The following is a 23,965-nucleotide window of genomic DNA, read 5'->3' as shown; positions in this document are numbered from 1 at the left end:
AAAAAAACCTTCACCCATGAACTTCAGCTCCCGAATTTCTAAAGTTATGAAGGACTGACGATGGCAGTTATTGTGGATTATTGTATAATTGAAGGAATTAAAATATATAAATTACACCACTGTCTTTATATAGCACCTTCAAGTTCAGTCTTTGAGCTTAATTTGAATGTGGTGGGGATTCTTGTCTTGAGCAGAACTCTCCTTCCAGTAATGATGCAGTGGTACAGGACAAAATTGGTGCGCTGCCTTATCTGTGACAGATAACCCAGAATTAATTGCATAGACCCACCTGGAAGCAGTGTTATTCCTTTCAGTAATATAACTACTTCCCATCTGCCTTGTACATTTATGTGCTAATTATAAAAGTAGCACATCCACATGCACTGTGTTAAATGTTTCGTTGTGGTTCAGGGAATTCTTCAGCACCCCAGAGCTGTTTTGTACAAGGAATACAATCCAAAACTCGCAATTACTTTTTCCAAAAAATTGAATTTAATATTGAAGGAGTGTGTTCTGCTGGGGCTTAGGGTTGAGTAAGTTTGCATTTAATTTAATGGCTCCATTTGTCATTCATTTTTTTTCGGAGAGTAACACCCAGTTTGTCTTCTGCAAATTTAACAACAACCAAGCACTTTTTTCCCAAGCTGTTTTTTTTCTCTCGCTACCTTGGTCGTGTTGTACGAGACACAGATGATTTTGTTTGTAAGGCAGTCGGAGTCTTTACCATCTGCCTTCAATTAGCCTGTAAAAACAACCAACGTGAGAGTTGGAAAGGGTCAGCACTTCCTTGGAACTTGAAATACTCTTGACTGTGTTGACTAGATATTTTTGGGGAACCCAGTCTGCATGTGTTTTGGGCCACTTCTGCATTGACCGTTACCTTCTTGGAAGTCTCTGTAGCTCCAGCACTTTCTCGTCAAGGTAGTATTTTCTTGGTTCAGGCTTGCCAGAACGCTCCCAGACAGAGAAACTTGCTGTCAGGCAGGTTGTAAGCATTCTTTGCAGCCGGGTTCAATCAATCCTGTTGAAACCCGCCTGCTATATGCTTGCTCCCACTGCAGAATTACCATGTAATTCAAAGCACATGTGTCCTGCTCTCTTGACTGAAGTGCAGTGCAGTATTTGAAAGCAGTCTAGGTTTATACGTCTGCAGAACTCCCCCATTCCCTCCCCTGCGCTCAGAACCACACCAGGTTTAAGTATTTGTCGGCGATAGCCCGCAAATATTTTTAAGATCTTTTTTTAACAGACTGTCCCAGTTGTATATCCAATATTTTTGGCATCCTCAGTTCTCAGGCTTTACTTTTCCCCTTCCTTTAAAAGACGGCTATCGAGTCTGCTCTAGAACTCAGTTTAGCAAAACAAGTCGTCCTCCTTTGGATACAGGATGTTTTTTTTTATCGCAGTTAACCATAATTATTTAAAATATCGGAATTCATTAACATGCACCATTTATTGTATTTTAACACCTCTTTTGTTTGACATCTGGTAAAAATGTGTATATGGATTCATGTTGGTAGTTCGTAGCAATCGGTACTTTATATTAAATTCATTGGTATTTAGTATCGTAGGCCTGTATTGTGGGTTGTCCAGGCTCTGAGAATATGGATTACGTAACATCACATCACTTTATTAGCCCTATACAATTTCTTGCATTAGGAATTCATCTTTTCGCATACCCCAGCTTGCTCTCCATGAGACACAACTGTATTGGCATCAGCTGTAAACTCTAGTTGAGGGATTATTGAGTCAAAGCATGTAGTGGCTGAGATGTGAAGTGCAAAGCAGTTTGCCACATTTCTGATTCTACTGCTTTTGAGTGGGGAAACAGAATTTGGATAAAGGTGCTTGTAAACGGTTCTCACGCGGCGACAAAAAAAATAAATAAACAGGGAAAAGCAGAACACGTTACTGCTACGGCAATGATAAAGCACCTCAAGGTGAATTTTGTGATTAGCGGGTAACGCTTGCCACGTCGTTAGAATACTGATTCCAAACCTATGTTTGCAGTGAGTGCCTGCTATCTGCCTCGTGATGTCGAGTCCATCTCGCTGAATTGAGCCGTGGGGATTGCTGGCCCACTGGCCCCTTGTGGGGTTACCAGCGAGAATCAGGTCCAGTCGTTCCCCTGACTCTTTGCTGTACCTCGGTGCTGTGGTGGCAGGAAGACATCCATACACCTTCGGAAAAGGGCAGTTTCTTCACTCGCGGCCTCCTGACAGAAGGGTAGGAGCAGCAAGCGGGAGTGAAGAACCCTTGGTCACTGCAAAGCGTGCAGCATAAAATATGTTACAGCCGAATCAGTCAATTACTTCATAAAGGGGAGAGGTGTTAACCGGTGTAAAACTTTGAAAGCAAGTATGATATCAAAGGGTCCGAAAGGCGATTTGAAAAGAAAATGAGAAACTTGCCCTGTCATGGCAGAAGTTGTATACAGATCTCATCTCATTAGCACTCTGGGGATTCGTGGATACATGATGATACTTGTCAGTCTTTAATCTCTGCTTTTGTGTAAAGGATGTGCACGTTTTGTCATACCCTGCTGCAGAGCCGTTGAACGCCGAGCTGTCGCTGTCACAGCAGTTTAAAAGAGAAGGCAGTGTCTGAGCGGGACAGAGCCTAGCGGTGGATTCTGCCTGTCAGGTAGAGAGATGCCCCATCTGCCTGTCGGCCCTCAGAGGACACGCCTTGGAAAGACTGCGTCAGCCCAGTGTGCCAGCACACTCCTTCCTGGTGCGCTGCCAGCAAGGGTACACCCTCCGTGTGCATCCGGCAGGCACGCGCTGCGGAGAGGTCTTGGAAATCTTCTCAATGAGCCGAAAGGTACACATTAAACTCTGGAAGAGGTGAGCAATGCTGCCTTTCCACAGCCTGCAGGTCAGGGCTGGTTTCTCCTCATGCTGATTCCACAGTCCCTCAGGGCAGTACAGTCATTCGTGTGTGTGAGAAACGGAGAGTGGAGATAATACTTGAGTCCTGGCAACATTTTGGCTGGTTGGTTGTAGTGTAGCAGTTACTCTAACAGCAGTACAGCATGGTATATTGTATTTTTTTTAATTACATTTGACCTTTCTTTGCGGGCATTTTCATCAACAGGGATTAGTGTAAAGTAGGTAACAAACCTGTCTCTGAACATTGTTACAGCTGACGACACTTTGTACGTTTGAGTGTGTGGTCATAAGTCCCAAGAAGACCCTTTCACATTTAAGAAAGCAGATCTTCAGGCTATGTTGTCCTGCAGTGATGAGACACGGAGGAAGACATTCAAGCTCTAATACACTGATCACAAGTCCAAGTGGGGAAAAAAATACACACAATGTATTAAAAAGCGGTCTATTGCAACTCTGTTTTTGTAATACCAATGTTTTTATTATTAAAATAAGTCTGTCTTTGTGTCACAATTGTGCAACAAACCCAGTCAAGACTTTAGAGCTGTAAGATTAAATTCAAGGTCAAGTCACTTATGTCTACTTATGTCACTTCCTGTTTTTTCCCCAAATCCTGTAAGATCTTCAGTACAAGAGTCTAGCACAAATCTGCTGGAATTCAGAGAGCTTGCATAAGCATTCCAAGCATTCTGCTTTTTTCCCCCCAACAATCAAGTCCTTTTTCCCTGGGTCCTCTCTACTCCTTTGAAATGTCTGTGTAGTCTTTCTGAATGGACTTAAAAGGCTTCCAGCTTCCTTTACATTGTTGGTGACTTCCTCTATTGGAATCGGCAGCAGTGGGGGATCTTCTGACTTCCTGTAAGCTCAAGAAGATAAGGGTGCAAATGTCTCTGGATATTAAAAACGAGGCATCGGACAAAGAGAATGCCACATCAGTACCATCTGCCATCACGTCTTTACTTTCAGCCTTCTCTTGTTGCTTTTTCTTGACTAACAGCAACTGGCAATGCGACCTTTACTTGCAACACCTTGGTTTCGGGCTGCGGTTGGCACCATTGCTTAGGGGCTTTGGGAGGGGCTGCGCACTGCTTTCATGTCCTGCGTGATCAGAGGACTGTGGATCTCGGGATTCGGACCGGCTGGGCGTTTACGCCTCAGCCCTTTGGTTGAGTTAGTGATAGTGACAACTTTAGGACATTAGATCGCCCAGTCTTTCTTTCACTGCTTGCAAAGGTGTTTAAATTTCTGCTGAAAGATGGCTTTAGATAGATGGCTGTCATGTTGTTTTTGTCTGCAGGTGGTACTATTGCCATAGTATTTTCAGCAGGAGGAACACAGCGCCTTGGTGCCATTTATTGAGGTACATGGTGTAGTTTAATGCTCACAAGGGGTTTCAGTGCCTCTTCAGGAACATTGGAGCTTGAAACCTGTTTATATCCTTTGCTGAAAGCCTCTGTATCTAGGGAGTGCAGTGTTGCACTAGCTCCGCATGGCCCTTCTTGAGGCAGATACAACATGCAGGGTTTTCTCGCCAGACGGAAAGTGGAACACTGTTTTTAAAGGACTAGGGAACCGCTAGGAGCAGTGGAGGAGAGAGAGGTGCTCGGTTTCCTTCGCCGACTAGGTCGAGTCGGTAAAGTGTGACCTGTGGAAGCTCTCGGCTTGAGCAGTCTCTTCTGGGATGCTGTTGGAGCAGCTGTGGCCCAACATGTTGTCACTATTGGCTGCTGCCGTGTTCTTACTAGGCAGTTTGATATTTTTACGCCAGAATGTGCCACATCTAACCTGGAACTACAGCCAAACCTGTCATGGCTGTCATGTGTTTTTTTTTTTTAACATGTATGAGAAATCGGACTTCATATAAAATATTACTGAAAGAAAACGAGTTATTTAGATTGCAGACTCTAGAGATCATTTGAGCATGGCTTTTTCTTAACTGCCAAATTGGCACCAATCAAGACGATATAGCTGTGTGGGTAGGCCTATGTCAGCAGCTCTGGCTTTTAGTGTGGGCTGATGCTTTTCCATTACATTTTATGTAAATATGAGCAATTCTAGACTTATGAATGATTTTAATACTGCATGTGTGATTGGTGGCGGTTAGACGCATCTTTGCACCGTGATGTGCAGATACTGACCCTGAAGTTTCTCTGACATTATGGTCCCTACCTTGGAGACAGAGCATTGTCTGCAGCGTGCCTTGAGATATTGAGAGTTGAAAGAGCAGTGAGGTTCCTGGCATACAGTATGTTTATGTGACGTATCGAGGGCAGTGTCCTTTAACTTCAAAGGGAAAATGTTTCTTCCAAAAGAGAGCAGTGTGACAGCCACACTGCGGCTGGAGGAGTGATTTTGTGGTGGAGACCTGTGAAGTGGCAGGGCTCGTCCCTTGTTTGGCGTGAAAGCTGTCAGGGTTGACTTGAACTGCGCTCTGTTTCAACTCGGGCAAAAAGCTGTAAAAAACCCACTTTGGCCTGTGTTTTGTGCCTGAGAAACGGGATCCCTGTTTCTTTCGAGCTGTTAAATACATGCTGTGAGACCAGTTTTCTCTGTGGCACCCACAGACCTGAAGGTGTACCCCCTTATCTCCAGCACAGAAATCGAGGGGGTGCTGTGTGATGAGGATGAATCCCCAGCCGATATGTTGGGAATATCCCGGAAGGTTGCCTTTTTGTTCAACTTGGCAGATTTTGTCACGAAAACTGAGTAGGTAGCAGCATCTCTTCCCTGTTCTGCGTCACGCTTCAGGTGGGAGTTACAGTCTTGACGGCATACTGATCTTTTTAATCCGACGTGTTATTTTTGGAAGGAAAATGGCCAGGTTTAAAGGCTTCCTCCCCTAGGAATACATCGGTCTTAATGCCCTACGTGTTCCAGTGCCGAGGCTGAGTCAAGGGCCCAGGCAGCTGGTTACTTCAGCGCCAGTCTTCAGTGGCTTCTGTACTTCTGTACACTTGCCTTCTTGGTCTTTGAAAATAGAATATTGCAGATTATAAAGAAATGGGCGATATAGCATGAGTGTGTCAAAGCGTATTTAGTTTTAGGTTGTTTGAGGACGAATTCTTATTTGCGATGATGTCTTAGAGGCTCATGTATTACAGCAAGGCCGTTTTGGAGAAGAATGATACAACAGTAATGTCCCGGCTGGAATTTGAACCCACGACCTTGCCTATGGCCAGGAGTCCAAAGCAGTGGTAACTACTACACTCTGCTGCCTAAAGGACGAAACTGGGCATTAATATAGATTTTGTTCGGTTCAGATGACGTTTTTTAGAACTGTAGACTCCTAAATTCATTTGCAGAACGAAGGTGATCTTTTGCTTTCTCAAATATAACTTCTCATCTGGAGCCATTTGATGTCAGTTCAACCAGCATGACCTTAACTGGAGTAGAATGTGTTGTCAAAATGCAATTCCGCTTGTCTCAATAGCTCATTCTCTGGATTCTAAGGAATCAAGATCTCCAAATGAAATTTTATTCAGGATTAAATCAACGTTGAGACTTGTCTCTTCTTGTTCCCCGTTTCATTACCCACTTGACACAGCTGTACACATCTCCTGCTGACCCACTGAGCCTCTGCTCTGCTGTTTGTTGCTTAGATGCTTGGATCCTGAAACTTCAGTTTTGGCGGCTGTCGTATGTTTTTAGTCAAAGACTATTAGTTTTTAAAAGCGAATTACTTTTGGGGGCAACATGAATAAAATGATCATAAAATGTGGAGCGGTTGTGGATTCTTTAATACTTGGGTTTTGTTGTTCTGTTATGTGGGTTATCAGAATGTAAAGATTACAAATGAGTGGCTGCAATTTGGTCCATCTGGCCCGTTGGGTAGTTAGTAGATTGGGTGACATCTTGAGAATAAGTAACATTTCTTGTCAACAGGCAGGGCATCGGTTTTAACTCAGCGTGGCTTGGGAGTTTGTTCGAGACTAACACAACCTTTTGGCGGATTTGGGGTATAGTATTTGCTGAACATTTTCAGAGCGCCAGTCGCTGACTAGCAGGACTGTAGTTGCCACTTGAGAGCACCAATTTTGAAATGTGGTTCCATATTGCTCCAGTCCCTCCTTGAGTGGACAAACGGTAAATGACTGTAGAACAATTTTTGGTTTGCTGCTCTTTAGCTGCTTTATTCATGTGTTTTATCTTGTGGTTGAGAGAAGCTCGTCTGTCCAAACTGTGGTAGAGCGTACAGGAAGAGGAAGTGTATTGATTCCTCGGACAGATTGGTGGTTTTTGTCCAGTGTCGCACAAACACAGGGGTGTCGCATTCCTCTTCATTCCTCTTCATTGCCTCAGGTCTCTTCCGAAATGCCAAACGTGTTTTTGTCAGCCGACACATCGAGATGCAGGAGCTTCCTGCTTAGATGTTGAGAGGAGATATCCTACGCAGTGCACATTTGAACTGAAATTGGTCCCTACTACTTGGTTAATTAGAGAACCCATGCCATTTTGTTGGGACACCCTGGTGTCCCACTGTGTCCCAGATTTGCTCAATCTGACCTACCAGATGTTCCCCCTAAATTCTGGTGAAGCACTTTTCTCGTTTCTGTGCCTGACCTGCTGTGTAGTGGGGCTGTTACCCAGGCGGTAAACGCTGTCTGCCTAGTCTAGCAATCCATTTAGTGATTGATTTTACTTAAGTACAAAGGGCTAGTGCAAACTTCCTGTTCTCTTCTGGAGTGTTAGTGAGAAAGTGAAAAATAGCAAGGTCTCCTGACCCTTTTCTTTTGTCTCCATGTTTAAATGCACCTTCCTCTATATTCCTCTAACTTAAACAGCTTCGATTGGTGTGAAACACTTGTAAAAAAACTTCCAAACACCTGAAAGCTTCTTATGTTGCCCTTGCTAGAGATGCTGTGGAATTGTGTAATTAATTTAATTAGCAATATCAGTTTCTTTTTCAAATAAGTAAATATCCCATTTTCTCTTCACTGAGTAATTCCTCAGGCTCTAACATATGTAGATAGTTTTTTTTTTTAATGAAAGAAAATATTGGCTGGCGTTCATTAGGTGTTGAGTTTTGACTCCTTTCCCAATGAGCAGATACTCCCCGTGCAGCTGTGGAGCATCACTGAGCCGTCCGTCGTGGCCCTGTTAGTCCTCTCAGAGGAGAGGCGAGAGCGGGAGGATAGGATCGCATTGAAAGTGCTGCCACTGGCGAGCTCCCAGCATCCAGCTGCCTTTGAAGGGATTGTTTCCAGGGCGGTCTGTCAGCTTCTCCTCCAAGAATGTTTTGCTCTGTCCAAAGCAGTATTTTTATGCGCTCAGCGGGACTTTTGTTGTTATTTTGCTGGGGCTGCATCAGTGCTGAGCTGGCTCGTAAAAAACTATCGAATGGCTTGGCGGAAGTATTTTGCGAAACTTTTGGAGTGGTTGTAAAATGTGACCCTCTTCGCTTCAGGAGAACGCGCTGCCTCAGGTCAGAAGTCAGCTGGTTTGGGGTAGAGGGCTTTTACAGCAATGTTTTATAGCTTTCACACATCCCGGCTCTTTGACAAAAGGCAGGGAGGAGAGGAGGTTTGAAATTAGGTGGAGGTGGTGGGAAGAGCAGAGCCCACAAGAAGGAAAGGGCCCATTCAGATGGAGCACTTGAACACTGTCCTTCCATTCACCTTTGAACGGGAGGCCCTTGCTTACACAAAGAGACGTGGGAGTGTGGAACCAGGTGCCCAGGCATGTCCTCAAAGCCAGTACCCTGGCTTCTCTCAAGAAACAGCGGGATGAGCTCCTCGGATCAATTAGCGGCTAACTACCGAAAGGGCTGCGCGTTTGGAAGTGTGCGCACGCCTCCTTACTGACCAAGGGAAGGCTCCGGAGATTTTCAGTCAGGAAGCCTTTGATTTTTGTTTCAGCTAATCTGAAAGTGCTGGTGAATCATGCTCTGAGCATTGGCATCTCGTTCTCTGGCTTGGTGTGCAAAGGGAAGCAGCGCTGCAGTTTTAAGTGTCGCAGGCTCGTGTAATTGATCCAGTGAGCACTTCAGACTGTTTGCGGGGGCGCTCTTTTCAGCCGGAGAATCTTTTTCCCAAGGTGACGAGCGGTTTTAGGCTTGGGCATTCCTGTGTAATTTTTTTTAGGCCAGTGCGCTACTTACAGCAGCGATTAGACGGTTGTGTTCTGAAGTAGCTTCCCACCGGAAAGTTTTTTTTACGTGAAACATCAAATACAACGCCACCACTGTTTGCTTTTGCCTCAAGACGTTGTTGTCCTTAGTTATTATTTAATTTCATTTAACCAGGTACGTCAGTTGGGAACAAATTCTCGTTTTCATTGATGGCAGGGGGACTGCTTTATACAGCTGGGAATTTCCTCGCTGAAGGGTACAACCTCTGCATTACTGAGAATTCCTGACAGATAGTATATTTTTATAACTATCCAACTAATTGGCGAGCCTTTTTTTGTCTGAAGTCGGGCTAATTGGGTAGTTTGTACGAGTCCTCCTGTTAAGCAGTGCCGTACATTCCTGTTGCGTACACTGGCACCCTGAGAGTGATGGCTCGGGTATCGGGGCCCACACAACCCGTCCCGCCAACCTGGGCAGGTCGCTGGTTTTCAGGAACCGTTGTGTCCTGGCCCAGGGGGTGAAGGAGCTTGTAGACGATCAGGCGTCTGCCCTGAAGAATGGTCCAAGCCTATTGTACTACAAGCATATGAACCCTAGGTTCCAGTTTGGCAAGACCAGAGGCGGTATTGGCACTGCAGCTCAGAGGGGGAATGCTGATCTACAGGTTTGCCTGCGCTAAGGAGATGGGGATTGAAGTGCAGGAAGGTGAACGCCGGGAAGGATGTCTGTAAAGAGATGCCCTAAGAGAAGTGCCGAGTACATCATTCATACTTGAAAGACTGTGTGCTTTATATGGAGGAGTATTCAGAAGAAATGTCTGAATTGAGGCACTTTGCTCTATTGCTATAGAGGTGTTTGCGCTGTAACCTTGACAGCTCGGTGCTGTTCTTTGTACTTTTGCTGCTGGAATCCGATGATGACAATGTAGCTGTGCAAATCGTGTGCGGAAATGTTGTATTGTGATGTAGTGCCACAATAATGAGAAGACAGCAAGTTAAAATAGATACTCTGGACATTGATTCTTGGCATTTTACTTGCTTCTGGAATGTAAACTTTTTCCGGATAAGATGAACTGACATTAGATTACCAGATAGATTAGTGACTTGGTTTTTGTATGTTGGCCATCGCTGTGATTGCAGTGGTTTATCAATTGTGTTACACAGTGTTCAGACAGCATCGTGTTAATGTTGACGTTAATAATTCAGGTTTCCTGCTCTTGGTTATTCAAGTAAAAATAGGCAGTTGAAATTTATCAGCTGTCAACACATGGGCCTTTGTTCAGGTTGTCCAGGAAGGGTGTAGACCACCAGTTGACATCTAGAGGTTTGTGTGGGGACCGTCAAAGGAGAGCTCAGAAACTGTAACAGGAAAAGAAAGCACCTTCTTTAGGCCCTCCACAGCCAAAAGGTTATTTTTCTTTTTTGGCTGTTTGGGTCACAACTAACCTCTGTTTGTTCCAAGTACATGTCTAAACCTCTCTTCGCTGTCTTCTCAGAGCATTTCTTTCTTGGATGATCTGGGCACAAAGCCCTGCACTGTTTTTGCTACCGGGTCTCCACAACACACTCTCCAGGGGGCGAGTCACAGATCGGGGCTCGCCCTGTCATTAGAAGAGGGTGTGGGAGTAACCAGTCTTGAAGCGTCTTTAGTACGAGACCTTCCGTTCGCAGCTTTCTTTTTCTTTTGCTTGTGATCTTATAACTGTAAAGCGAGAGTACAAAAACTAGTCGAGACGTCCAGGACTAGTATAATTACAGAAAACTGACACCCTGCAAACTTCTGTAAGTGTCTTACCTAATGGTAGGAAATTGCTTTGTAAAGTGCTGCAGAATGCTATAGATCTAACTGTGCACAATGCCTGCAGTAAAAAGCTCTTCAGATTGACGTTGTGCCGTGGAGGTCTGAAGAAGCTTTACACAGCAGCTGGACGGTTTTCCGATGCCACTTCACGCAGGTGCGATGAAGGCTGTCTTGGGCTTTGCGTGTGCCTCTGCACAATCGGGAGAGGGGTACCCCAGCAGTGAGCACCCTAGGCACAGCCGTCTGGACCGTGCTGTTGGCTGACCTTACCCCAGTCAGACTGAATTTAGTTTAGCTGAACTCCTTTCGGCAAGCTTTCCTGCAGTGTGCGTGAGGGTAGGGCTTTGCTGAGGTATGGAAATGGCTTGAGCAGTGATTTTATTTCTGGTAGTAGTGTAGTGGACAACAGTTGTCTGTGTTTTTATTTAGAAGCATGTGTGATTTAAAAGCATGTTTGATGGATAAAACATGAAATTTTAATGTGAAACCCAAATGTGGAAGATAAATTGATTTTATAATTCTAACTCGCTAGTGACAAATTATTGACCCCTACTAGTAATATATCTTGCAGTGGCAAGATGCTACTTCTTATTCATAGTCACACATTCATGTAATTGTAACATATTTTTAGAATAGGAAGGATTGCTGTGATCCTGAGAGGACTGTCTCCTGCTCACAGGCTGAAATTCAGCCCACGCCTTGCATCGCGCACACAATTTAATATTGTTGAAGCTGCGATTCGGTCTCAACTCTGGTACCCTTTCCAAGTGCTTTCCACACTAAAAACGGGCTTATGTGTTTGTGTATATTTCGTCCTTTTTTTTTTTAACAGAGTGCTGTGTTTTTATTTTAGTGTTCTTGAAGCCGATACCCTGGTTTCTGTCAAGAATCGGCCGGATGTGATCCTGGGAAACAGACTAGATGGGCCAAATGGTCTGGTCTCGAGTGAAACCGCTCTGAGGTTAAGTGTATGCTGGAGGAGCAGTTTCTGGTTTTGGTTGAAACAGATTTTCTGAAATGAGTAAGACTTTGTATGCGTGTTCAGAAATGTCTTGAAATTGTAAGTCTGTCATGACAGACGCACAGAGGGCTGTTTATACAGCACTCCAGTTACAAGACGCTGCTTCTAGCCTGTAGAATCGGCAGTTCTACTTCAAAAAGACTGTGGCAGAACAAGAAAAGCCTTCAAACTGAGAAAAGCTTTGTTTTTTTGGTCAACCACTTCTTTTCTGAGCTCTACAGGAGACGTGGTCAGGCAGGACAGTTTTTCAAGGAGTGGTGGGTTTTTTGCAGTGTGAAACTGACCCAGTGTGCTGGTGTGAAATTGGCTGTGGTCTTCGATAGCGGATGGATGAAATCTGCCCAGAGAGCCTGCAGGGTGTGGCACTCCAAGCCCACATTTTGGGCAGCCCTGCCCGAAACGGTTCAAGTCGGAAGCAGGTGTTTCTGTGCTGCCCCTGTATGACCCCTTTCATGTCTGTGGCCACCTCGGTGCTCCAGCTCCACTCTGGAAAGCGCTGGCTTTTAATCTGCGACAGCCGGGGCTGTCTTTGCAGTTTCAGGCAGACTTGTCAGAAGCCAGCGCGCGATCAGAGCGGATTAGTACCGCTCTTGTCAGAATGAGCAGTGTACATGATCGATGAGCTGTCGCTCCGCGCAAGAAGATTGTTCCTGTTTTAAAGGACTCAAGTCCTACTTGTTAGAAAAGTGGTGACTCTGTAACACTGCCACCTGCAGAGATGCGCTTTCCTTTTCATGGGCAATTTGTATGGATGCCATTGGAGACAGTAGGCTCTTAAGATGAGGGCTGGCAACACTCAAAAGCTCTATTGCTTAATAAGTAGTTCTCTGGTGCGCCTCCACACAGCTCTCTCTCTCAGTGCATCAGAATCGCATTAACTCCTGCATGTAGTGCAAGCTGGCTTCACAGTGTGAATATAGAAACCTCCAGATACTGTTTCCATTTTTCCAAATGTTCTTCTTGACTAGATCTGTCCCCAGGGATATCTGGACCTTAGCGCACACAAAGGCACTGCAGCACTGTGAAGACGCAACACAGCGTCTGGAGGAGTTAAAGTTGCACTTCCTAATCTTTTGTAATCTCTTACGATAAAGTTGCTATTTTGGAAAGGAGTCGTAGCCCATCTGTGTAATCCCTTATTTGACCAGAGGAGTTTTTTGAAAACTCATCGTCATTTGCAAAGATAACCCAGAGACCCGTTTATACAGCCGGTTGTATGATTACTGGCGCAATTGGAGTGTAGTTAGCAGCATCTGGCCTGGGATTCGACTCTGAGCCTCTGCTTCCGAACCCTAAGTGCCTTTTCATACTGCTGTTTAAATAGTAATCTTTGACATGTGGGTGGCGGTTCACTCAGTTGAACACATTGAGGAATCCCCCTGGTCCTCTCTGAGATGTGGTGGCTTCACCCTGGTCTTTCCCAGAGCAGTTCACCCAGTTTCGGAATATGGACCGTGACTGCTGGCACTCGGCTTGTTACACTCACCTCGCATCTATCTGCAGCTCAGCTCCTGGGGCCCTGTCTCTGATGTGAATAAACATGAACTTTGGATGAGGGAGGCGACACTTTGACCTATTTCAGTCCAAGTACTGCTCTGGAAACGTTCACAGATTTAGTAAATGTTTAATTGGGTGTTCGGGGCCTTTTGATCGGGACATGAAAGCTCATTAATGTCTTTGATTAAATCAGGATTTAAAATCAACTGGAAAGCACACACAGGGTATATTAATTCAAAGCTATACAGCCTTTGAAATCGGGCTTAATAAATATTCAGGGTTCATTGTAGTCACCGTTTGTGGCTCACAAAGGGAATCATTACTTGTAGTTTTAAATATATCCTGGTGTATTAGTCTTTTTCCGAGAGTGTGAGCTGTGGCCCTTCTAATTGAAAGGTAAGAGTTTAGGAGCAGTGCATGAAGCATGATACTTTGGCTGATACCAGAGTGCTTCACGCTGCCTTTCTTTTCTCACATCCTGCTAATGTAAGTGTGTGTAGTTATACCCTATGACAGGGACAAAATATTATCAATCATTGGCAGAGGTGAAGCTTGCATTTGCTATTTACAATGCAAATCTAATTGAGGTCTTTAGAAATCCACATCACTTTGTCCAATATACATGACAAAGTATATGAAACGGAGTCACTGAAAAAACTCCTCGTCTAAGGATGGCAAAAAATCAGTAACAGAGCCACACCGTTATTATATGTGTATAGAAGAACACATATAACCTGAAGAAGGCCCCACGGCCGAAACGTTTTCTTTCTTCTTTTTTTCAGAATGGAATAAACCTATTACTTGTTCCTTTGCAGCCTACGCATGCTGACGCAGCTACCCACCTGAACTATGTGTATAGAACTGTTAGTTCGCAAAAAAAGAGAAAATTGTCATGTTGTGGAAGTTTGTGTGTTTTCTTTTATTTGTATGAGAGAGAGGTTAAAGAGAAAAATTTTTTGGTTTTGGATGGCAGTTAATGCCAGTTCTCTCTCCCTGGGACCAGTTCTAGGAATGGGAACCATGCACTCAGTGACAGGAGTCCTGCGGCTTACCGTGTGTGACACTATTACGACTGACATGTTTTCATTTAGAAGAGCAGTTATTTGATATAACCTGAGACTGAACAGCTACTTGTGCCTTCAGTGCTGTACTCGGATTGACTGCAATTGAGGGAAGAGATGTGGAACTTCTTTAACTTTTATGGAAAAAAATGTTCCTGATAATATTCTCCATATTAACTGTCAGTTACAGCCAAGTCTTGCTCTCACTCAGGCGCTGCCCTAGTGTTAGTACAGAAATCTTATGGCCTGCTCATAGGCGATGGTTGTGGCTTTGGGGTTCAGTGTAAGGATAGCTCAATGGCTTCCATGTTTTCCATCAGGGCAGTCAGTATGTTTTCTAGGCATATCACAAAAGACTGCTCAGATGCATGAGGTCATTAGCACTGACGCTGACAGTGCTCTTAGTAAGCTCCACTGACTTGGAGAACTGTGCTCTTTCACTTCTTAAGGTTTGAAGACTGGCCAGATTGATCAGCAGACTCTGAGAACATCAGGGTGCATTCTTTGAAAATGAAGAGGAAAGTAGTTTATATACATAACACCATTGAACAAGAAATCTGGCAAATACAAATTCAGTTGCTAGCATTCAATCCCTCAAGGAGAGCATTCACCTAACCAGTTTTGTACAAAATATATGAACATATGATAGCAATTGTGCCATTTTAGTGATCCTCTTGTACTTTAATTACATAAACACATTTAGTTTAAAATGTTTTAAAATATTTTCTAATTGCACTAATTGATGGGTCTACGAAATGTGTACATGGTAGATAAACCACGTGATGTAGTTCTTCTGAAGTGCTTGATGAAACTGGAGATGGCTTTTTTTGAGCCTGACAGATGTTCCATCATGGGTAAGTCCAGCAACAATGGTTTTCCACTTTGCAGCCTTCATTCGAACTTAATGTTCAGATAATGTCTAAATCATCGGGCAAAGTTCATCATCAACCATAATCGCGTGATCAGTGTTGCTCTTCCAAAATCATAGCAGTGCTACAGAAACTCCCCAACACTGCCCAAGTCTCCAAAATCCTGGAGGTCCCTCTCCCTGTCTTTCCAAAAATGTCCCCAGCAAAGACTGAGCACAGGGCTGGGTCTTGTATAGAGTAAGCAGGTTGCCTTGTTATAGTAGATTGAGAACAAGAGAACATTCACATCACACCCGTCATATAAACAGCCTCACTTGTCACACTGACAAGTCAATTTATCACTAGAAGTGGCCGCTAGTGACCCACGCATTTGTGTTGTGTGAATTACACACAGGCATGTTGGATATTCAACCAGGCTAATGCTATTCCTTGGTGTTTTGAAAGTAATCAGTGTATAAATGGATGCTGGTCAGTGGAATTGAGATGGGATTGGTAATTCCATTCACTATGCAATGCCAATCCCAAAGCTTCGAGTCTTTTCTCGATTCCAATTCCACACTTGAGTTGGAACTGACCTTTGAATTTCAACTCGATTCGGAAATGACCCCAATCCTGGACTCGTGCTAGATCTTCACACTCAACTTCTTATGTAGTTAACCTGAAAAACGTGTGTGAACTCAGGAATGGTTGTCTAGTCCCTTTGTTATAATAAATTTCAATCCAGCATCATGATGTGTGGACAGGACAGATTTAAAACAATCTTACATTACGGTGCCATTTTCCTCCTTCTTGCAGCGTTTCAAACTATTTTAAAATGCTGAGGTTTTCTTGCTCTGAGCCTTTTAATGTCTGCATTTGTCTTTCTTTAATCTGTTTTTTTTTATCCAGTAACGCCTTACATTTATTTTACGCATTTAAACGCAAGGGCTCCCAGAGTGCTCTGCTGTTAGGCAGGGTGACTCATTTTAGCTATTTCTGCAGTAGTGTAACTGTTTACCTTCAGATTTTATTTCTGCCGTTCTTAATTATTTTCTAACAAAATGTTCAAAGCAAAAATGCTAGGAACATTAACCATCTCTTTGCTCTCGTTCATTTTACACTCGAGCAGCCTGAACTTTGGTGCTGTATTGGGAAGCCACAGGGCGTCGAGAATAACGGTGCTCGTCAGTTTTGTGTTGGTCCCTGGTTTAGTATCCTCGTACAGGTGTCTCAAATGTTTTTTCCGAGCAGTTTGTCTGCGTCATTCATGTGATGAGCTCAGTTTTACCTTCTCTTGCTGCTGTGGTGAAACGCCACTCTTGGGGCTGTGGAAAGAGAGACAATGGGTAGTTAACCTTTAACAGTTCGCCAACAAGGACTTTGCTCGGGAGCTGGAGGGAAGCTGCTCCAGTCAGTACAGCCAGATCAGGCGTGGAGCCGTGGTTCTCCTCTCGCACTCCACTGTGTGGGCACTGAAGAGAAGCAATTCTCCAATTTCTTATACTTATTAATGGGTTCATCATCAGGCAGTTTTTTGGCTCCAAATACTCTGTTCCAGACACAAGACATTTTTGAATTTCAGAATAACTAGTTTTCCTTATTCTTTGGGGTGCAGTTTGTTAAAGGGGAACTGCAGCGCTATTTTTATATTGTATGTTATAAAGAATTGGCATTGATGAGTGCATTACAAACCACTATGAAAGTAAAATGTACACTGTAACGTGTAAAATCTCAGACTTACAACACAAAATAGACGGAATTTCCACGTATGTGCAGTGCCAAATCGTCTGTGAATCAGAATGAGACAACAAAATGTGACTGACATGAAGCAGCCCTATTACATTGTAAACAAGCAGGCTTGTGAATACATCACTTTTTAATCCAATAGAAATATTGCTCTTGACTTCAAGAGAAATTTACCAACAAATTCAACTTCTTAACTCTGCATGCAGATCACATTGGAACGTTTCTGTGGCGAAATGTCTGTTGCACAACCTGTACTTATTTGCTCCTACAATGCAATACATTAACCATTACAGTGACTAGTGAGCAGGAAGGGCGGCTTCACATCACAGTTCTCATGAACTCTTGCCCTTGCCCATGATGAGACCAGCGGTTTGCGCCCACATGGTGGCCTTATAGTACTTTCACAAAATTCATGATTTTGTGCTTAATTTGGAATTTGTAAAATGTTGTGGTACCATCCGTTTAATTTTGTTACCCTGATTTAATGATGGGTCTGAGCAATTGGGACTGCAGTTCCCTTTTAATCAGCCTGGCTGAGTGCTGTCATCTGAGATGTTTGCCGTTGAGCCATTTGCTGTATTGTGCATTTTGAGCTCCATGCCGCCATGCAGTGACCTCCCATCTGATCTGAAGAGTTATGGGGCATTCACTGTCAGCACTGTGAGCCCCACAGTGCACAGCTAACTGCAAGCCTCTCCAGGTTCAGACAGCTGACATCAGATCATAAATCAGCTTTGTTATATACCCCTGAGACTGTGCGAATAAATCAGTAGATAAAGCTATGTGTGTTATGTAAAATTCACAGTGGTTAAAGATGTATAGGAAAGTTCTGCATGTATAGGAAGCTGCAGGTGAAATTGTCAGCCACTCAAGAAACCTTTATCTCCACAACCGCTTCCTCTGAGATTAAGACAAAACCAATCAGGGATGTGCTAGAAGCTAAGACACTTTAAAAAAAAAACAAACAAATGGGCTCTGTTAATGCTTCCCTTTGAGATTTTCATTTGGCGAACTGTAGGACGGAGCCTCATTCTTTGTTCAAATGAAGTTGGGGAAATTTGAAGTGCTGGGTCTGCGAGAGGTTGCGATTTGAGTGTGTTGATAACCTGGGTCACTGTCTGCACTTCCTCTAACTATTTTATCCTTGCATTCTGTTCCTTAAAAGAGAATAATGGGCTTTGTCTAATGGCTCGTCTTTCACTTTGTCAAACCCATTCACATTATAGTTTCCTTCCAGGACAAGACCTTTTCTGCATTTCCCAATTTTATTAGTGGCTATAAATAAAGCAGACTTTGCTCTTGTTCTAAAAATCCAGGGAAATTCCATTTTTTTTCTTCGTTGCAGGAAACAGAAGGAGAAAAAAGTCTGGTGAATACAAGCTGAATAGCTTTCAATTAAAAAATAAATGCATTAATATATTAATGGATATAAATCTGGTTTGGCTGGTAATGAAGTGTCTTTGCAGGGTTACATCTAATTTTGACAACTTTTGCACCTAAGTTACTCTTTAGTTGACACTGATGAAATTATGAAATTGTGGGGGTTTTCTTTCCTAAGATTTTAGTTGAATGGATTACCGTGCCATCCTGCAAAATGTGCCCGTGTTTCGGATATGGCTCCCTTTTCTTGTACGAAAGATCTTCAGAATCATTTTCCGCAAATGGATTCCTCTGCAGGGTTTATAATGGAAACCCCCTCTAGCCCCTCGTACTGTGTCAGCACATTTCCTTTCTTAGTGCAAGTCATCTCATCTTCCTCTCAAGCCATTTTTATGAAAGCGACCTTTTGGTACAGCAGTCTGCAAAGCACTGTTGAAAGGGAAGCTTAATTTAAAATAAAATGGGCTAAATTTTAAAAATGGATATGTCGGTGGATTCAGTGAACATACCACATTGCTGCTGAAGTTGAACTGGTTCGAAATGAGGCTTCTTTTTACTCTGTAGGCCTGGATACAGCAGCACCTAATTCCTTTGTTTGGCAGCTACTTAGCTACATGTATTAAGTTCTGCTCATTTACGTAATTATCCCTTTACTTTAACTATGTGTTAGAAAATTAGTAGGTTCCCTTGTCCTTTGTCGAATGCAGTGGCTTAAATAGGCTAGTTCAAGCAACTTTTTTTAAATTCAAGTGCGATATAAAGGCAGGACTGGCATTTTAGTAATTTTAGTAATTGGATGTTAACAGTCTTCACTAACCTAACTTTTATGTATATTTGAAAACTCCAGCTTCTTTCTTGAGATGGGGTATGTCACTCCAGAAAGAGAGTGGGCAGTTCCACATGATTGCGACTTTGAGTTCGTTATTTTTTCTGTTTTATTCATGCACGCGTTACAGAACTGTCCAGTAATAATTCTGCTGGTGAAATTGGTGCACAGCTGCCTGGAAATGGTGGAGGGGATCTGAATTGTGCCACGTTTAGTGAAGTGACTGTTTTTTTAGTCACTTGAAGACCTGAATTAAAGAGGTCTTTAATTTTTTACCAACCTAGGTATTCTGCAGTGGAAAAAAAAGCTTTAAATACTCATAGGCTCTTCCGAAATCCTTTATCCCAGATGGGACTGCTGTGCTCATTATACCCTGTTCCAAGTAGGAATCTAGTGTTAAATATGCTGTTTGTGGAAAAAGCAACACAATATTGCACACCACTTTCTTTTTATCTTTGTACTGTGTGCTTGCCAGCTAGGAAACAATTGCCCAATGTGTGCTTTCTTGCTTGCACATTTTAGTTTAGTATCAACATTGAACCATTGAAGTTGCAAAAGCATTCCCTTTGCTTGTGAAATCTTGCATGCCTGTGTCAGGATTTAAGATCTGCTGTTATTTTATTCCCTTTTTTATGGTAAACACATCCCCTGTATTAAACCCCCTGGTTCTATGAACAGGATCCATGTGCATTGAAACTTCTAGTGTCATTTGAGATGTTGCTAAAATGGTAGAAAGTGATTTTCTAAATAGGGTAAAAGCCATGCATATCTCTTTTTTTCTTATCCACTTTAGGGAAGTCAGCTTATCGTCCTAATTCAGTTTCATGCATGTCGGCTTTTAGCTGCCTTTTAAAATGTGGAGTCGGCCAGTTTCCCCATAATCCAGCTGCACCCTTGTCCCCGTGTCTTCAGACATGCTGTGCGCGACGTTGTCATTATTGCAGGACACGAACCAAAGAGATTTCCAGTCAGGGGCTGTGTCGTGTTTCGGGTGGAAAAGTCGAAATAACAAGGAACAAAATTTTTAAAAAAGGGGAAACCATACTTTAAGGTTGTAGGTTTTTTTTTATACCACAGGGAGTGGCAATGGCAAGAGGCGTTTGTCATTTCTAAAATCATTCACTAATGTTGAATTTTGGATTTTCACAATGTTGGATATTCAATTTTTAGAAGCTAATAATAGTCCTTACACTTTTATATAATGCTTTTCTGGAAACTCTATTCAAAGCGCTTTACAGGTAACGGGGACTCCCCTCCACCACCACCAGTGTGCAGCCCCACCTGGATGATGCGACGGCAGCCATAGTGCGCCAGAACGCTCACCACACACCAGCTCTCAGTGGGGAGGAGAACAGAGTGATGAAAACAATTTGTAGATGGGGATTATAAGGAGGCCATGATTGGTAAAGGTGGGGGGAAAACTGGGGAAAGAGGGGAATCTCAAAATAACTTACTTTAATGTTGAGTGGGTGCAGTCTAATAAAATATAATGTTACTGATTTATCTCTAATCAAACAATTGACATAACCTGACACAACTTTCAATTTTAAGTTGCGTATAATGATGTCAGGCATGTCTTAAGAGCTGCAGTAGTGCTTTCTTTTCAAATTACTGATGTCACTGCAAGAACTTGAGTCATAGTGAGCGCAATGCTATTCTCATTCATTGGAAGTTATAAAATATATGTTCCAGGTGAGCTTTTTCTTGGAATCCTCTGTATAATTTCAGATGATGAAATAACCTTAAAATCAATGTAATGAGGGAGTTATGTTGAAAAAGAGCAATAATGATTCTTCCCAAATGGGCGTGATTCCTGTCTGTCTATTACCGTGTACCGTAGACTACTGCTTCACCAGTACTTCTGTTAATGTGGCATAATACTTCATTCGGAGTGTGTTGAAGCTGTTTCTCACTTTTTTTTAATCTTAATCCTGGTATTCAGAATATTCTCTTAAAATAGACACTAATGGTGTTTGGTTTCTTTTTGTAGCATTGTTGCTGTGTTAGAAACGGAGAACTCTTGAAGATGTGTATGTTCCAGGGAGAATTCCCAACAGTTTCCAACAGAGAGAATTCCCTGTGTCAGAATTCCCTGTTACCCATTTCAGCTTCCAAGCTGTTGGCTGTTGTAATGTACATTAGGCGTGAGGAACCTGAGAATTTCAAATGATGTGGAATGCTGTTCATTGCGATTCTAGTTCTTCCAGTAGTCTGGATGCATAAGGGCCCAGAAGTGATTCTGGCTGCTCTGCACTGGGAGTCCTTCCGGTTTCTCGGCTGTATTGGAAGTAGTCGAGGTGCAGAGAGTGACAACAGTGCCTTTTTATTTTTTTGCAGGGGATAAGGATGGCAGCAAGGTGACCACAGTGGTGGCTACTCCAGGCCAGGGCCCTGACCGGCCGCAAGAGGTCAGCTACACGGACACTAAGGTCATTGGCAATGGTTCCTTTGGCGTGGTGTATCAGGCCAAGCTGTGCGACTCTGGGGAGCTGGTGGCCATCAAGAAGGTCCTACAAGACAAGAGATTCAAGGTGAGAAGAGCGATCGGGATTTCATCTCGGTTACCACGAGCAGTTTTGAACAAGCAGATCAACTAGGTCGCTGCGCTATGCACTCAGTTATTGATTATGATTTGATACTCAAAACATTTACTGGTCAAGTGCATTTATATAGTGCTTTTTTGGTATCCCCGAAGGATACCAGAGTATTTAACAAGTAGAAGAGGGCTGAATTTATCCACCACTGAATGGCACCCCCTACCTGAGTGACTGGTAGCAACCATTATATGACGGGAGGTTGCCTACACACCACATCAGGGAGAGGAGTGAAAAATCGGTGTGGATAATAGTGATTCTCATGATTTTAGAAAAAAAACCCAACTGTCCCTGTGGGGTTCCTTGAACAGGAAGTGATTTTCGAGCGAAGAATAAACCACAAAGTAAAACTTTTTGATATTGTCCGCTCATGGACATTTTCTTTCAGTCACTACACAAACTGAACAGTATGTCAAATCTCCTATCCCACAAGTAGATTGCTCCAAAGCATTTTAAGTGAGGCTGCAAACATGTGGTGAAAGGTTTTGTAATCAAATGAGACAAAATAAGAACTTTTTTGTGTAACTCTCTAAAGTGATACATCTGGTGGGAAATCAAAACAGCCAGACCCAGTCAGCAGCATCCGTAAAGTGAAACGTGGTGGTGACATCATCAGCCTATGGGGATACTTCTCAACAGGGACTGTAGAGTTTATTAGGATTGAAGAAAAGAAGTACAGAGCAAAGTACAGGCAAATACTAGAGGAAAACCTCTTTCAGAGAGCTGAAGACTTACAACTGGAGCAGAAGTTCACCTTTCCACTAAGCAATGATTCATGCTCTTCATGTCAAATTTCTGACTTGAATCCTGTGGAGAAGATGCAGAAATGCTCCAAGAGAGTTTGAGCAAGTCTGCCATGAAGAATGGGCAGAACTTGTGCCAAGTGGTGAGCAAGCTTAGTAGATATTCCCCCAGAAAGTCTTACAAATATATTTCTGCCAAAGGTTCTTCCACAGATTGAGTTCATGGGACTGAATATTTATGCAGTCAGCATGATCTTTTCTCTTTTTTTTTGGCGTTTAGTTTTCTCTTACCTTAAAGAAAGCTCAATTTCAAGCATTTGAGCATTTAATATTAAATATCTTTAATATTTGATTAAAAATAAGCTGAAAAGAAATGTGTACACCCTTTTTAATTTTCACAAAATGGGGCACCTTGGGAAAGGTTGGAATACTTGAGCAAGGCATTAAATCTGTAAGGGAGGGCGTGTTTGCTGAGTACAGATTTTTTTGTGATCATCTTGTCAACAGGAGACATTAACCTGGTCTTTCCTGGCACAGATATGTTGTACTCATCAGAAAGTGGGAAGCCATCTTATTTTACTGGTTTTAAGCTGTTTTTATCACAATTAAAGGTTTCTGGATTCACTTCCAAATTAGCAGCTTTTCAACAGCCTCCTGCATCACACGGCATCATTTATTCTGTGGCAGCTGAATGAGCTTTGTACTTAAGTCTGTTTTTTATGAAAACAAATACTGCTTGTGCAGCTGAAATCCAGAATTTCTTGCATCCGTCTTTAAAACAAAAAGTATGTGCTTATCTTCTATTCTTGTGTAACAGATGCTCTTTTAAGAGATTTTGTGTCATCTGTGCTTAATGAAAATTGCAAGTTAATCTTCCTACCTGTCAGGAACAGCAGTAACCACCGCCTTACAAATGAGTTGCAGAACAGTGGGGAGTTTTTTAATGCATGAATTTAAATGTAGTTGTTAGCTTGACTGACACTGCTGTTCTGTAGTCCAGTACAGAATATGTCCAAATTCTGGGTTATTGTAATGAACTTGGTGATTTTTTGCTAGTTCAGCTGTAAAATATACAGTATGCACAGGTTTTAGGTAAAAAACATCCATTTTGTAACTGCTTCAGTCAATTCAAGGTCGTAGGGGAGCTGGAGCCTATTCAGGCAAGCAACACACTCCAGGCAGGACCTACAGACGCACACATAATCACACCAGGTCGTCTTTCCCAGAAGCCAGTTTCCCTCCTAGTATGGTTTTGGGCTGTGGGCAGAAGCCCACAGGAATATGGGGAGAATATACAACCTCCACACAGTTAGTACCCCAGGAGCGAAACCCAGGGCCCCAGAGCTGTGAGGCAGCAATGCGAACCACTGTGCCACTGTGGCACCCACTAACAGAACTGATTCTGGTGATTTATGACATGAAGGCCAAGTATAGCCATGTTGAGTTGATTGAGCTTAGTGCCTTCAAAGTAGATGCAGCATATTACATGAATTG

General features: G+C 43.0%; 1 protein-coding gene across 4 annotated transcripts in view; it reads left to right on the top strand.

Annotated features, from left to right (window-relative positions):
* Positions 1 to 23,965, top strand: part of gsk3ba (glycogen synthase kinase 3 beta, genome duplicate a) — a 103,351-nt gene that overhangs the window by 14,855 nt on the left and 64,531 nt on the right. For all 4 annotated transcript variants that reach the window (XM_088912704.1, XM_088912702.1, XM_088912703.1 and 1 more), the window contains exon 2: positions 21,472 to 21,665. In XM_088912704.1, coding sequence (XP_088768830.1) covers positions 21,472 to 21,665 — 194 coding nt within the window. The remainder of the gene's footprint in view (positions 1 to 21,471; positions 21,666 to 23,965) is intronic.

The sequence above is a fragment of the Atractosteus spatula genome, chromosome 4, assembly GCF_055471065.1.
Source record: "Atractosteus spatula isolate fAtrSpa1 chromosome 4, fAtrSpa1.hap1, whole genome shotgun sequence".
NCBI classification, from domain to species: Eukaryota; Metazoa; Chordata; class Actinopteri; order Semionotiformes; family Lepisosteidae; genus Atractosteus; species Atractosteus spatula.
This window is presented reverse-complemented; position numbering and strand designations above follow the sequence as displayed.